This window comes from Acanthochromis polyacanthus, chromosome 14 (genome assembly GCF_021347895.1).
Source record: "Acanthochromis polyacanthus isolate Apoly-LR-REF ecotype Palm Island chromosome 14, KAUST_Apoly_ChrSc, whole genome shotgun sequence".
Lineage (NCBI taxonomy): Eukaryota > Metazoa > Chordata > Actinopteri > Pomacentridae > Acanthochromis > Acanthochromis polyacanthus.
Genome location: NC_067126.1, coordinates 23,609,144 through 23,624,859, shown reverse-complemented (window position 1 = coordinate 23,624,859; position 15,716 = coordinate 23,609,144). Strand labels below are relative to the sequence as shown.

At 39.4% G+C, this 15,716-nt stretch overlaps 1 protein-coding gene across 1 annotated transcript in view; it reads left to right on the top strand.

Moving 5' to 3' along the window:
• Positions 1 to 5,463: 5,463 nt before the first annotated feature.
• Positions 5,464 to 15,716, top strand: part of LOC110957809 (partitioning defective 3 homolog B-like) — a 241,583-nt gene continuing 231,330 nt past the window's right edge. The window contains 1 exon segment of the mRNA XM_022204011.2: positions 5,464 to 6,594. Coding sequence (XP_022059703.2) covers positions 6,475 to 6,594 — 120 coding nt within the window. The 5' untranslated portion in view covers positions 5,464 to 6,474.

Below are 15,716 nucleotides of genomic sequence, written 5' to 3'. Positions count from 1 at the left end.
AGCAGCGGGGGAGCATTCACATCCTAGCATGTTCACTGTGGTTCTTAACGGTTCATAATGGAGGAGGCACGACAAAGAGCACTTCTGAGGTTAGTATTTTACCATATGGGGTGAGGAGGGGGGATGAACAACCATATGGATCTGCTGGGCAAGGTTGGAATACAAGTGCGTGAATAGGAAATAAGGCCGAACTGGGAATTGTGTTCAGCAGCTGGGCTGAGATTTGGTGTAAGGACTGAGTAGTCAGACAGAGCGTGCGTATGCCATGGATTATTGGTCAGCTGCTTTTTAAAATCTTAAGCTAAAACAGCGCACTGAACAGGTTCATGATGCTGCTGTTATCGCATGTCAGTGAAGCCAAAATCTGCCAGTTCTGTTTAGTTCTAGTATGAGCTGCATTCTATGTATTTGTGCAAACTAATGCATCAGATATAACAGTTGTTTGTTTGCATGAATCTATTTTCATTCTGCTCGTTTTGTTCATTATGTTTTCTCTTGTTTACTCTTTTTAAGAGATGACATTACAGTAAGTTGTTATATGTGATTGTATGTGGTCATATTTGCTGATTTCTTTATTTTCTTAGATGATTTCTGTCACTTTTTTTTTTTTTTAAATCACAGTTTAAAACTGCACATCTGTTATGTGAACTTCTCACAATCTGTCTGCATCGTACTAAAGAAGGGTAAATCTTTTGCTGGCTCCAGCCCCCCCCGCGACCCTATGAGGATAAAGCGGTGTATAGAGAATGGATGGATGGAAATCTTTTGCTGTGCTGTGTTTTGGCCACCTCCATACAAGGCATGATACTACATTTATCCATTCAGGTCTGGAAGTCGTCTCAGTCGTAGGCCTTTTTCACAGCAGACTGATCACAGTAGTGAAAGCAGGTGTTACTAATAACATTAAAGACCCCCTCTGGTAAAAATCTAGTTTTTTTGCCTTGTTAACACGTCCATATGGTGGTTTTATACGCTAGAAGACATATCACGAGCAAACTAAGCAGCCAACGCCATGGCTCAATATCTCCACCTTGAAACTGCAGTGTACCGAAGACAGTATGTAACACAGATTCAGACTTCTGGGGCTTTACAACCAGGAAGGAAAGCAAGATGGAATTATGATTGATTATTTAAATAGAGAAGAAACTTCTCAATGTTAAACTTTGATACAAATAAAATTTGATACAAATAAGCTTTTAGGGGCTCAATTATCACAGTTGCCCCAGAGAGGGAGTTATTATATTTCAAGTGTACACATCTATTGTGTTAAGTTTCCACAGCCTGACTCTGTGGCTGTTTGGCACTAAGGAAGGGTGGATCTTTTTCATTTTGCATGTTGGCCACCCATAGGCAAGGAATAATACTACATTTATCCACTGGTGTGGATATGGTCTCAATGAAAGGCCTTTTTCACAGAAGACTGATCACAGTAGGAAACGCAGGTGCCACTAATAACATTAATAATGGTTGCACTCACTTCAAGTGTCCCAGTAAGCCACCGACAGTGGGCCAGTGAGCCAGCCTTCACAACACCAGGACTCTGAAAGGGAAGCAGCTGAAATGGAATATAGTTATTTAAAATTTTCAGGGTTTCACCTCTGCCAATATGTGAAAAAACTACATTTCTTCAGTGAAAATGTTTATTGGTAATATTGGGAAAATGTAAAAAAAATAAATAAAAAAAGTCACACAGAATACGTGTCAAGTTTAAACTGATGCTTACAAATCACATAATCCATCCATTCATCCATCAATCACTGTGTAATCCTCTATGTAGGTTAATGGGTGTGCCGGAGCCTCTCCCAGATGACTCAGTTCGAAAGCAGGCGACACGCTGGACAGGTCACCAGTCTATTGCAGGACCACACATAGTGACATAAAACCAGGCACGCTGACATTCACACCTATAGGGACAGCTTAGAATCGCCAGTCAACCTCCAGTAAACCCAGTGAAAGCATACAAACTCCAGACAGAAAGATCCCAGGCCCAGGAGCAAACCATCTTCTAGCTGTGAGGCTAACAACTGAGCCACCACTTATCCCCAAATCACAAATCACACAATAAAAGAATTAAATTGAATTGGTATTGGGATGAAACAGAATGCAATTGAACTAAATAACTGTCATTCTTTTAATATTTATTTTTTATATAATTTACAGTGTTTTGATTGTGTTCATCTGCAACTGAATAAACATCTGAATTAACCTGTTTAATCCCAAATTTTTCCCTGAAAAATGGGTGTAGGCAGGACATAAAGAGGCCTAGTCATGTAACCATTCACACTAGTTACATTACATTAATGTAATTTATAGGAGACAACCTTTTCTTTGATTTTAAAACTTGCATTAGCTGTCCAAAGCCAAAACAACACTTTTAGAGAATAAAAATTAAAAGAAAACAAGCGGCAACAATTGTTGCTAGTGGGATTAAATGGGTTAATACCATATCCATCTGTATTGTATTAAGAAAAAAAATACACAACATAAAGTGGGGGAAAAATCCTTTCAGTTATTTCAAACATTTCAAAAATTCATATGCTAAATGATTATTCAACTGCACTTCTAACTTTCAAACTTCCATTAAAGAAAGAAAGAAGAAAAAATATGCATGCATGCACAATGCTCCTTCTCCCCTGGGCTTCATTAGCAGCAATGGAATTCAGTGACCCAGAAACTAAACCTAGCCCAAATCAATTAGCAGATGTACACATGCATACATTTGAGCTGCTAATTACAAAGCCAAACTCCTCCTCACTGGGAGGGGTTTCCCCTTTGAAGATGAAACCAAACTGTGAGAAGCCAAAATGTTTTGTAAATACAGTATTTTTGTTGGCTTCAATATTATAATGCTGAACCAGTGTCAGCCACTAGAAGATGTTCAAGGGCTTGATTAGGTTTCAAGGATGGTAAAATGCAAATTTAGAGTTGACTGTATTAATGTGGGCTACATTAGTATCATAAGAAATTGTGACCCTCACTTTATTTATGCCAACTCTGGACTTTATACAAGTAAAGCAGAATTTATTGCATTACAATACCATATATAATAATTCAGTCAAACTGGGAGCCGTTTATGTATGCTATTTAAAAAATCTGATGCAACACTAGTGCCACTAGCCACTTTCAACATTGAAAAACCTATGGAGCATTTCTGTTTTAATATTGTCATTTTACTGTGCTTTTGCATTGGATTTGACACAGTGATGCTCCCTGGATGCCTTAAAGCAGCAAATAAAGTATATACCACACTATTAAACATTCATAAATATTTCAGAATCCAGTCAAAAACAAACAGAATTGCAGATATTAGATAAAACACTAGCTACTGTTTGAGCTTAAACCGCTCTAAATTTTAAGGAAGAAAATATAGTGGGGCTTTTTCACAGCAGACTTTTGACTTGTCATTACAAGAAAATCCCAGCTGTTCCTAATAATGTTAACAATGGCTCTGTTCTGTTCAAGTGTCCCAGTAAGTCATGACATTGTACCATTGAGCAAGCACACACAGTTCCAAGAGCCTGAAACCACAGCATCAACATTGATTGTGTTACTAACAATGGTGCTTCTCCTTCTGCAAAACGTAAAAAATGCACTCTATTGTAATAGGTCTATGCTACCACTGTTTAGAAAAAGGAGAAAAATGTGTATGTACAATAGTTCAGAGGGCTAAAAGTAGGGCACACTTTTAGGTAACAGGTCCATTAATTGATACTTAAATCTAGAAGGATCAAATAAAAGTGTAACATAGATTTGTGGCTCATAGTGACAAAATCCACACAGTATTACCACTCAGCTGCTTCCAGTCTGGGGCTTGGTGGTTAGCACTTGCAGCAAGAAGATCCCCGGTTCACGTCCCGGCCTTCCAGGGATCTTTCTGCATCGAGTTTGCATGTTCTCCTTGTATATGCGTGGGTTTTCTCAGGGTAAAACGGCTTCCTCCCACAGTCCAAAAACATGCTGAGGTGAATTGGTAACTTTGCATTGTCTGTAGGTGTGAATGCGTGTGTAATTGTTGGTCTCTCATCTGCGATAGACTGGTGACCTGTCCAGACTGTCCCCTGCCTTCACCCTAAGTCAGCTGGGATAGACTCCAGCTCCTCGTGGCCCTAATGAGGATTAAGCGGTGTATAGACAATGGATGGATAGATAGTTCCAGTCTGGGTTTTAGTGTATTTCAGCTCATTGTTTTGTGATATGAAAAGAAATGATATATTGGTCTTTTGTTCATGAATTGGCCGGAAATAGGGATGTAAATTAATGATAATGTTGCCTAATGTCTGCCTGGTATGTAAACTTGTAATAAACATTTGTTCATTATGATTTAGTCTAATGAATTGCCCCAATAAGCAGTAATAATGAAGAAGACAAAGATATCATTTTGTATTGACAAGTGGTGGGGACACAGGGGCTCAAAAACAAACAAACAACAAAAACAACTGAAAACATCAACAACAACAAAAAAAGAAATAATCTTCAACACATGCAATTTTAGTTGCAGGTATCAGGCATATTGTCTATTGCACAAATAACTCTCATGTATATGCATCACATGTGCAGCTGCAACACCATGCCAATCAAACAATGCCATTATCACATCAACCACTGCTGCATTGTTGTCAGTGACAACAATATCCAACAACACTGCCCTACAATATGACAAAACACAATCAAGAGAAAGAATTACACAAACAATGGAGCTAAGTTGAACATAATAAACCCATCTTTGATTAGATGTTAAATTTAACTGCCTTGTCGTTATGAGGCTGCATACGTTTTTCACATTAGAGAGTTCACAAGAATTCATGAGTCAAGTTCAACCAATCATGACTCATTGTAGGCATAAGGTTTAAATATATGGGAATGTTATTACCATTTCCCAAACTGTAGTTGCGAGTGCAGTGGTTTAGGAGGGTTGCACCAGCTGAGCCCTCTGCTCCATCCACATTTTGGGAGTATTATTGTGTGGATGATGCACATGTGTTTTCTATTTACTATACATTGCCTCCCATAGGTTCTGATCGTGCCAATAAATCTTTGCCAAAGTGATTTAATTTGTTAGAGAATAATTCTAGGTGCAAGATCTTTTCAGTTCCTTTTAAAAAGAAGGCGATCTGTTCATGCCTTGGAAACATGTATCCAGTGTCCACAGCGTAAATGACACCCATGACAGCTGAACAATACAGAGACCTTGGGACAACATCACCTAAAAGGAATGCAGGGGTTTTAAGCGTTATCAGGTGCAGTTCCTGATTCCAGAAACAAATTACCTGCTGTGAAAAATAACTCCAGTCAGTCATTGCATTGCACTGGAACTGCTTAAACTTTTTCTCCTCTTGCACATCATGATGTTGCTGTTGGAGCACTTACTGTAACTGAGAATGCGGATCCATGGGCTGTGCGGTGTGTTTCGTTGCTGCAGTAAATGTAGCACTTCCCCTTTAAGAAAGTGACAGCAGGCAGCGGTGGAGGATCTGGTCAGGAACTGGTCAGGAGCGGACGGCAGTGAAGGAATCTCAAAACTTTTCCAACACACACTGCTGGGCTCTGTTTACTGTTTCACTTCACCTCCAGCGTGTCAGCAAATGTGAAAATAACGTCCACGCGTCTTTACTGTGTCTGTCGGTGCTTCACTGGATGTAACTGGCCGCTTGGAAAAGAGAGGAAACTTGCGAGAGGGAAAACTTATGGAGAGATGCCCGACCGACTGCATCCCTCCCTCCAAAGTTCAGCTAAGGTGGCTAACGTTAGCTAGCGCAGGAGCCAGTTCGCTAAGTGTGATGTAAAAGTTTGGAAAAACTTTTTGTTTGTGTGTCAAACAAGCGGGAACACATCAGTAGCACGTTGTAGTGAAGAGAGGAATGTGGACGCCAAATAGCTGTGGCGAACTCAAAGCTTTCATCCTTGGCTTGTTATCTTAGCCGAGCCAGGTTACATTATCAAGCTAATCATTTTTAGCCAAGTGCAGCTAGCTGACAGGCAGCTAGCATCTGACATGAGAGAGAGGTTAGTTAGTCAAAGTGAGAAATGACATGAAACACACTTCTCGTTTATTAGTAAACGCTCAGCTCCAGCATGAAAAAACTGCAGTACTTTAGCATTTCAGGAACTGTTTCTATCATGACCTTCTGAACAGCATCAGCACTTGTATCTCAGAAGATGTGAAGAGATTAGAAAAGGTGGACTATTGCATGAGGCATGAGGAACTAGTATCGAAGCTGGATGAACCTCCACTGACTCTGGGCAACTGTGAACCTTTGTGGGGCTTTTGGAGAAGCAAACTTGACTGATGTAAATTTTTATTTGCTCCAGTCACTCATAAGCCCTGCTTTTCTGCCAACATTTTTTTCATTTTTGATCACATCCTTACCTTTTTTTGGAGAGCATTCTTCAAGTTGGAGCTTTCCTGCATTGTTATGAACGTTGTGCATCAGGCACATCCTGAGGGCCTGCGTCTTGGATGAAGTGGACAGTGCTATGATGAAGGTGACGGTAACATTTGGGCAGACAGGTGTGGTGGTTCCTTGCAAGGAGGGATGGACGGTGAGGGACCTCATCCAGCAAGCCACGCAGAGATACAGAAAACTCCTGGAACAGGTAGAGATCAAGCGCTCACAGTTATCGTCTTTGTGTACAAAGGGTTGTATGTTTTTGTGTAACACATCTTTCCCCCCATAAATCCTGCATATTTGTCATGAGTGACAATAATTGTAGCAGTAGAATAATAAGGCATTGTCAGTGAAATCACACAGACCAGTGCGCTTTAGGGCATGAACAAAGCCATGAGCAAATGCAATTGTATCTGTCTTTGAGTCTGTCTGACCTCTGAGCCATGAGTTCGCTACATTATTCATTGTCAGAAGTAGCTTTGTAATATTGTGTGAAGATTTTCATGATCTCCAGAAAGGCAGGAAAGAGGTGAGATAAGTTTTTATGAAACGGCACTTTCATAGCATTTGAGGTTTTCCCTGAAGTCATAAAAGAATAATCGAAAGCTCTGTCATTTTTATATCATGAAAAGGCCATATGACTTTCACATTCCAAAGTCTTGGGAAATTAGACAAAGCCATGGAGGGCCAGTTCTCCATAATTGCTGTATAAAAAATTAAAAGCATATCTGATGTGAATTGTGCTGGTCCAGACAGGGGGAGGCACAAGTCATTTCCAATTTAGTTGTGAGTGTAAAATGCAAATGACTCCGTCTTGTGATTCCTTTATGACTGCTGTTGATTCCCTGCACTGCTCTCGGGGCAGCAACCCCATGACCCCCATCACACAGCCAAATCTTCTCAGTGACTTGCTTCATATTGGGTCTATTATTCAAAAAGCACAGCAGTCATATAGATAGATAGCTTCAGCTGTGATTGAGGAAGAGATGTTGAAGCAGTGTGTGTGTGTGTGTGTGTTGGGTTTCTGTGAGACGGCACTTGATGATGCACACAGTTTTTCCACCCTGCTTTCTTTCTTTTCCCCTGTAGTCCTTTTGCCTTTTAATCTGCTTTCACCTATCCATACATCACCTCTCCCCACATACCACTCTTGTGTGTTTTGCCCCCCTTTATCTTGTGCATCATTCTTATCTTTTAAACATCTCCTTTTTTACCTTCCTCAAACCTGTGCACGCAGTCGAAACATTCGCTTCCCTTTCATTTGGACTGTTCTTCCTCTTTGAACACTTCCCCCCCCTCACCTCTGGTTCTTCTTTATGAGATTGCTCTGTTCCACCTAGAAGTAAATGTGCTCAGTCTACATTAGTAGTGAATTTTTTTCCTGCACAATAACAGTATAGAATATGACTAGGCAGGAGCTGTCTATATGCCACCAAACCCACACAGAGTTGACTGTCAACCGTTATTTGGTCAAGCAGTCTTTTTGCAACATTGACAATTTAAGAAAGACTCATTGTGCTGTTCAGTTTGTGTGTGAGCTTGGCTAACTAGCTTCCATCAGTGCTGTAGGGGATGCTGTCACTGCAGAAAATGTATTATTATTTGAAAACGAAAAGCAAAAGGTTAATGTGCACTTTACTGTCCTGCAGTCTGTCTCTGATCTTACTCAAGAGCAACAACATTTTAGGCGTTAATGCTCGCTGAACAGGTGTAATTATGCACCTTCCTGCTCTATTGATTAGATCTCTGGCTGTTTAAATGCTTTGCTTCCTGCACGTGTCGATGAAATTCTTTGTTGCGATCAAGGACGCCATGTGTGCTTTGTCCTGCTCTTCTCTTCTTCCTCTGTTTTCTTTTCCCTTTTCCACTGTCTCCCACAGCTTTGTCAGCATTTCGGAATCTTTCCTCCTTTTACTACCTTCACCATTCTCTTTGTGCTGGTTGATAGTTTTGGCCTTTCTCTCTTCTTTGTTTTTTTTTTTTTTTTGCCATTTTAAATATTCTCCTTTTGCTTGTGTTCAGTTGTTTCATACTCCCCCTTTACAACCTTTGACTGCCAACTCCTGCAAGGCTTTCTCGTTCCCCTTTTGTTCCTCCTCTCAGGAATGGTGAATTTCTCATCTCCTTAATTGCTTCATCTCATTCCCTCTTCTTCCTTTGTATTTGCTCTACGTGCATTTTTTCTCGCTTTCTTCTCGTCACTCAGTTATTTTTCTGCAGCTCTAATCTGTTGTAGCTGTATAATTATGGCTGTTAATGTGTCTCAGGATTAGAAGCCAGGATATGTGGCTGTTGTAGAGCAGTCCAGTCCCTAATCCTCCCTCCCAGTGCTGGCAAATCATATTTTTAAACTGTCACAGAGACGGCTTGCTTTCCGTCTATCTCTCTCCTTCTCCCTTTCCTCCCGTTTAACTTCATCCTACTTTGAGTGTACGCTGTTTGTGTTAAAAGCGTTTTATTATCTTGTGTGTTCCTGCATGCATCCCCTGTTGTTTAGTGACACTGCCAGTCCTATTTATCGGCTGCTTTGTTAGCAGATCCCACAGTAGTGCTTAAGAGGAGCTAATGCTTAGGACGGGCATTAAATCTATGTTGAGCTGCTTTTTCTTCTTAAAGTTGAGATTTAGTCTTCCGCTGAGTTTCAGAGAAGATTTATTTTGTTTTACTTGCATTTTTTAATTTTAATTTTAATTGATCCATTTTCTTATGTCGGTTGTAGCCTAATAACTGCAATTTGTATCTCCCTTTGTGTTTCACAGTATGAAACAAAAGGGGGATAGGAGAAACACATGGGATTAGAAAGTGAAAGGCATTAAGAGAGGGCTGATGTAAGTACATAGAGTGTATGTCATTTTTGTAATGTTGTACTGCTGCATTGAAGTCTTTTCTAAGTATTTTATAGACTTTTAAGATCTGTTCAAAGAAAATCTAAGTCTCAGTTCTTGAAATGTGCAACTAACTTTGAGCTTGATTGTCATGCTTGGACATGTATAAAGCTGTAAAGACATTTTAACAGGAAAAAAAAAACCTAATTTCGGGTAAATTTCAAAATGCTTTTTTCCCCCAGACAGGATCACAACAGTATGAACAAATGAAAAGAAAGTTAAACAAAACAAACAAGTAAAAAATGTGAAGCAATTGCTTATCTTTTCATAGAAGAACATATTTGCTTCCTGGGAACTATTTAAGATATGTGGCTTGCTGCAACAATTTGTGGACAATGTCATTTAATGATATTTAAAACAGTGATGGAATGAGCATGATTGCAAAACTGTAAAAAGAAATTAAACTTCATTGAATCTACTGTAGCCATTATCTATTTGCTAAAGTATGTCTAGGCTTCAATGCAGCCACTCAGAGAGGTTTGAGACAGATCAACTGTATGTCAAGTGGATGAATCTAGATGCACCAGTGCAGCGAGAAGTACAGATCAGTTAGTCTGTGACCTGTCATTCAGCAAGTCTGCCATTATTAGATTAATAGTCGTTTACCTCACTCAATACATCAATGAAGTAAGTGCACCATGATCTGTAATTATTTGTTATAAACCCAAGAAGAAAGAAGACCTTGCTGACAGCTACAGTATAATATCGGACTATCACTCTTGATGGATGAATATGGGGGCAAAGCACAAACTATGGTAGGAGACAGGGGCATGACTGTGTCTCGAGTGGGTGATCTGATGATCTTGCATGGTAGATGGTAGTAATTTGGAGGAATGTATCAAATTTAAGGGTGCTATGTGTAAGTATTTCATTTTGAAAGTGCAGCTGCTGCTAACCAGCCAGCACCAGATCATTTTTATCTTATTTATTTTTATCCTACCTACAAGCAGCCAAGGTAACTGTTTTGGTGGTCCTCCCTCTCATTTAACTCCAACCCCACTGTCTTGGATTGCAGCTGCTGATGGTAGTTTTTGGTGATCTGCTGTATGCTGGATCCAGGTGGAAAACTGATCCATGTGCTGCCATGTCAAGCTCACTGAGGCTGCAGGGCAGAGCAAGGATACCATAAAGTGTCGCCAAGTGGAGTCCAAGATGGTGATTTTGGAGTCTGTATGTGGGACGAGAGATTTACTAGAGAGACGACTGACATCCTGATTAGATGCATTACATATTGTGAAGTTGTAACTTATTTTGCTAACAAAGTACAATGTAACAGATGAAGAGATTTGTGCGTTGGGCCTTTAGATTTGAATTTCAAGAGACAGGATTTGTATACATGTAATCATATGCACAATTAATCCTGTAAATTCGTGAGGAGAGTTACGATTCAGATCTTGAGTTGTGATTCTTGTCCAAAAGACTTTGGTATTATCATAATAAGCCCTTTTATCCAGATTGCCCACTCCTAAATGAAAAAAATAGATACAGTAATCCGCAAAATTTTTGTCGTGAGTTGATTGTGACGAAATGAATGACTGAACCTTAAAGAAATCAGAATAAAGACGATGAATGTATAAAGAAAGATAGCTTAGATATCAGAGGAAGCATGAAATACAGTCTGAGACAGAGCAGGGAGGGAAGAAGGTGGAGGTTGTTTTCATGGGAAGTTCCCAGGAAGTCATCAGTTTGTTGACACACTTCTTAATTAGTTTTGGCCACACAGACAAGTGTGCAGCTCTGTGCTTATAAATGCATTTTAGGTGATTACAATGGAATGTGGTTATGCCATTCTGTAATATATACCTGTTTATAAAAAGTAAATATATATAAAAATGTGAAACCGTACATCCCTTGGAAGTGGTGGATTTTTTTAAAATTCCATATTTGAACCAGCAAACAATTGATTTACTTTGAAACAGTGCTGTTCTTTTAGAAGTGATATGTAGTCCTTTTTTAACAATTTCAATTTACAATAGTAGGTTTACCCATACATTAATCACACTCTCCGATTCATTAAATCAGAATTAGGCATTCCAGATTAGCTGTCAGCGATTTGAATTTCTTTTTTGCAGCATCTACAGGTTGTTTCCAGTTGAAGTGAGTTGTGTCATCATGCCAAGATGTGAAGAATTCTCTGAAGAACTACAGGAAAAAATAAATTTTCTTAGTCTGGCGAGAGATTTACAAAGATCTTCAGACTGTTTGAATTAAATCAATCCACTGTGAGGAATATCATCTGCAAGTAATGCGGATTTCAAACAACTGCCAATTTGTCTTAGACTCACTGCCCCAGCAAATTCAGGCCAGAGACAGACTGTTTGATGCAAAAAGAGTTCTCTAACAACCCTAAAGCTTCATCACAGAATCTGTAGGTAACTGCAACTGTTAGTGTCAAAGTGCTGTGTCTACCATCAGATTTGACCTGCATGGGAGGCATGCCAGGAAAAAAGCTATTGCTGTCCAAAAAGAACATTGCATCAAGACTCCAGTTTGCCAATAAACATACAGGGAAAGAACAGGCCTTTTAAATAATGCAGTCCAGACAAGCGAATCAAAGATAAAGTTGTTTGGCCATGAATCAACATGTTTGGCACATGCAAAAGACAGCTTTTGCAGAGAAGAACCTCTTACCAGCTGTAAAGCACGGTGGTGGAAATGTAATAGTTTGGAGTTGCTTTGCTGCCTCAGAGACTGGGCAGCTTGCAGCCATTGATTGAACTGTGAATCCTGCATAATATCAAATGGTGCTTGAAGATAATGTGAGACCATCTGTTGAAAAACTGAAGTTGCACCGGAAGTGGACCTTTTAGCACAGTAATGATCCTAAGCATAAAGCAAATTCACCAAGGAATAGTTCAGAAAGCAGAAATGGAGCGTTATGGAAGGGCCTAGTCAAAGCCCAGATTTTGAACTCCATTAAAATGTTGTGGCAGTTTTGAATCGGGCAGTGCACACAAGAAAACCCTCAAAAACCTTACGGATGAAGTATTTTTAGGAAGCCGATGTCAATGTCTGTTGGACAAGTGTGCTAAAGTAAGTTATTTCTCCTAAGAGAGACAAAACTAGCTTCAGTTGTCGTGGGTGTTCTTAACCTTTTCCACAGAATAGCATTACATTTGTTGATATTTTTCTTGAATAATTAATTGAAAAATCAAATTTTCCTTGTGGTGTTGAAGTATGTGACTTTTGTCTGTAGGTTCTGAATTACGTAGGACTGTTTGTTTGTGCATATGCTAATAAAAGCCACCAATTCCTTATTCACACGACTGTATATGTATTATTTAATTTTCATCTATATCTGACTCTTCTTATCTCTCGCGAAAATATGGGCAAATATTGAAACTGTGAAGTCAGTTGCTTTTGTGCGCTGGTGGTTTATTTACAGTATCCAACTGTGTACTTACACTTGCACGTATACGGTCGAGTGTAAGGTGGAGGTGTATGTAAGAGTTCTTGCCTGTGTACACTGTACTTTCATTAGCCAGAGGAGGAATGCTCATGAGGCGTGGCCAAACAAGCTCATAACATCGTAAAACGTTCTGGCACCATGCCAGTGCTCAGGCAATTATTTCTGAGAGCGAGGGAGGAGGCAGGGAGGAGACACGTGCCCCCTTCTCTGCAGACAAACCACAGGAATGTGTTGATTGAGACACCTATTCTATTCTATTCTATTCTATTCTACTCTAAATGAAATGTGTGTAAAGCTCATTCATGACAACACTGGAAGTCTGACCTGCGAGGCTTGGGTTTCGGACCATCTAATCTGCAGTTTGAATAGACCATAAATCCACCTTAATCAGACCATTAACTTTTATGAGGAATTATGACTTAACTTTGCCTGATTAGGTGATTGGAGAATCCGCTTGTGCCCATCTTAAATGTGTTGTGCTGTTGCTAACTTGATGAGGGATGTTTGCCATAGCATTTCTACCTTTCTTTTGATAAAAGATGAGCTTTGTTACTGTGGAATCACAAGACCGATCAAAGAATGATTTGACTCAGATTTGGTTATTTTAGGTGTTAACAGAAAATAAAATAATAGAAAAATAATACGTTGTTACTCACACACTATCTCAGTTGCTTTATGACTATAGTGATTGTAAACCTCCTAGTTTTAGATGAGGATTTACATATGTTTCGTTTACTAGTGGAATTGCTCTGGACTGCCATGCCTTGTAGTATTGTGTGAAGCCGATTCTTTTCACACTTGTGTAGATAGCATGAGCACCAGAGTTTGCTCGTAGAGAGCCTCGGATCACTGTTTTGTGGTATACCAAAGTCCACTCCTGTGCACCACCTCCAGTTTTGACAGCAGCATGCATACCAAACTCTTGTGTCAACTATCAGACTAGAAAGGGTTACTGTTCGGAGATAACGGATGGTAGAGTTCACCACATACGTTACAGCACTGAACACTCTACATTGTATTTTACTCTGGTGAGAATGTACTCCAGCCTGTTAATGATTTCTAGATCATGTCATGAGAAGCAAATACCCCAAAACTACCCTAGATTATCTGTAATAGTATCAGGCAAAACACTGTATTAGCTGCTAATCCCCCCCTGATTTTTGGATTAGATCAGTGTGTTTACAACTCTTATCTTTAATCTTACAATATCTGGGTGTCCCTCTAGGTTTTTAAACTGCCATAGTTGAAGGGACAGGATTTCTGACTAACGCATTATCAGATGAGATCAGCGTGCTCACAGCTTTTTATCTCTGTAAATCTCCATCTTTTGTTTTTTCAGCTGTACGGCTTGCCTACTGTAACAAGAAATCAAAGCGGGTTGTTGTTGACCTAAAAACAGCAGCAGGTCACCAGAGGAATGTTGCAAATGCCTTCTATCACCGCATGTTTTTCTGTTGATTCCTGCTGCAATGAAAACACGCAATTCAGCTGTGATTCCGGCATCTTGGTTCACGTCTGCAAGTGTCAGTTTTAAATACAGAGAGAATATATGTTACGTTTTTCGAGGCTATGCCAGCTGCTAGACGCGGAAGGAACAGCGGTGTAGTATATCACACATTTTCCAGCTAAACCAATGCACTGTTTTAGCATATGTGAATTACAACGGTTGATTATTGTAGGACTATAGCTGACTATTACTTTTATTATTAGTAGTCTGTTAATTATTGTCTTCAGTATTAAAAGTTGATCTGTAAAATGAAAGGCACAACATATCTCTCTCACACTTTCCTGAAGTTTTTTTATTTATTTAGACAAATAACTAAAATTAATCAAAAACTCAATTTATAATATGGAATGAGAAAAGCTTGCAGGTTTGCATTCTTGATTATATGACATTACCAACAAATTATTTTAGCAGCTTGATAAAGTACTAAGACTATTTTATGTTTTTAATTAAAGTCAACAGATTATTGTCGGTTGACGAATTGTTTCAGCCCTAAAGTCATGGCAAAACACAAAAGAGAAGAAAACAAGAAATTGATTAAGCATCCTGGTGTTGATTCAGTAGCTGAAAAGTGTACAAACTGCAGTAAGGTCCCAGATCCCCAAGGTCCCCAAAAGCTCCGTGTTTACGGTATGTCACTGCATTTGTTTTAATTTGATAAATGGCCTGTTTGTTTTGGACTGTGCACCTGTAAAGTCCAATATTAATTGAAAGGAAAAGCACAGGTATTGTGGATCTGTCTGCAGCTCATTTTTGCCCCGGGAACCCCTCTGCTTTTAATGTGGTCACGGCATCAAGAGCAGGCTTAGCTTTGTTTTTCTTAGATGCGTGTTCACTTTGCAGAACATTAGTTGAAACGAAATGCAAGCAAGCTGGTACAAATGTTGTCCTCTTATTTGTTTCTTTGTAGTCTTGTTCTCTGTTAACAATGTAAAACCTGGCAGAGGTTAGTCAAGTTGCTTGTGTAGTAACTGTGCAACTGAGATTTTATGTGAAAAGCCAAGGCCAGAAAAGATACAAAATTACTGAGATGACATTGTTCCCTAGCAATTCTAAAACATTTTGCATGTGTTGTCCCACAGTTAATACGTCCCCGAACCTTCATTGATAGTGCTCAATGCAGATAGACACTGTGCAAAGAAGAAAATAAAACATTGCAAACACAATATTTGAACATTTCTCTCTCATACATCTGGCCTGGATGTCGGCCAAGTCCGTGTTAGAATGGAGTCATACAATGAATTCCAATAGGGAGGGAAGGAGGAGTGAGGGACAAAATAAAAGTCTAAACAGCCACAGTGTCAGAGTCTTGTATCACGGAGATTGTTGAAAAGTCATTGAAATGTCTTCTTTCGTGACACAATAGAAAAAAAAAGTGTTTTTATGGACCTGCGCTATATTTAACTTGGAGTAAAAGCTTCATCTGAAGTAACCAAACACAGGCATTTTTGTTAGTTGCTTGTACACATCAGCTGGTGCCAGATGACAGTTAAGAATGACTGATGTCAAGATCAAGCATTGTATGTTGAGAT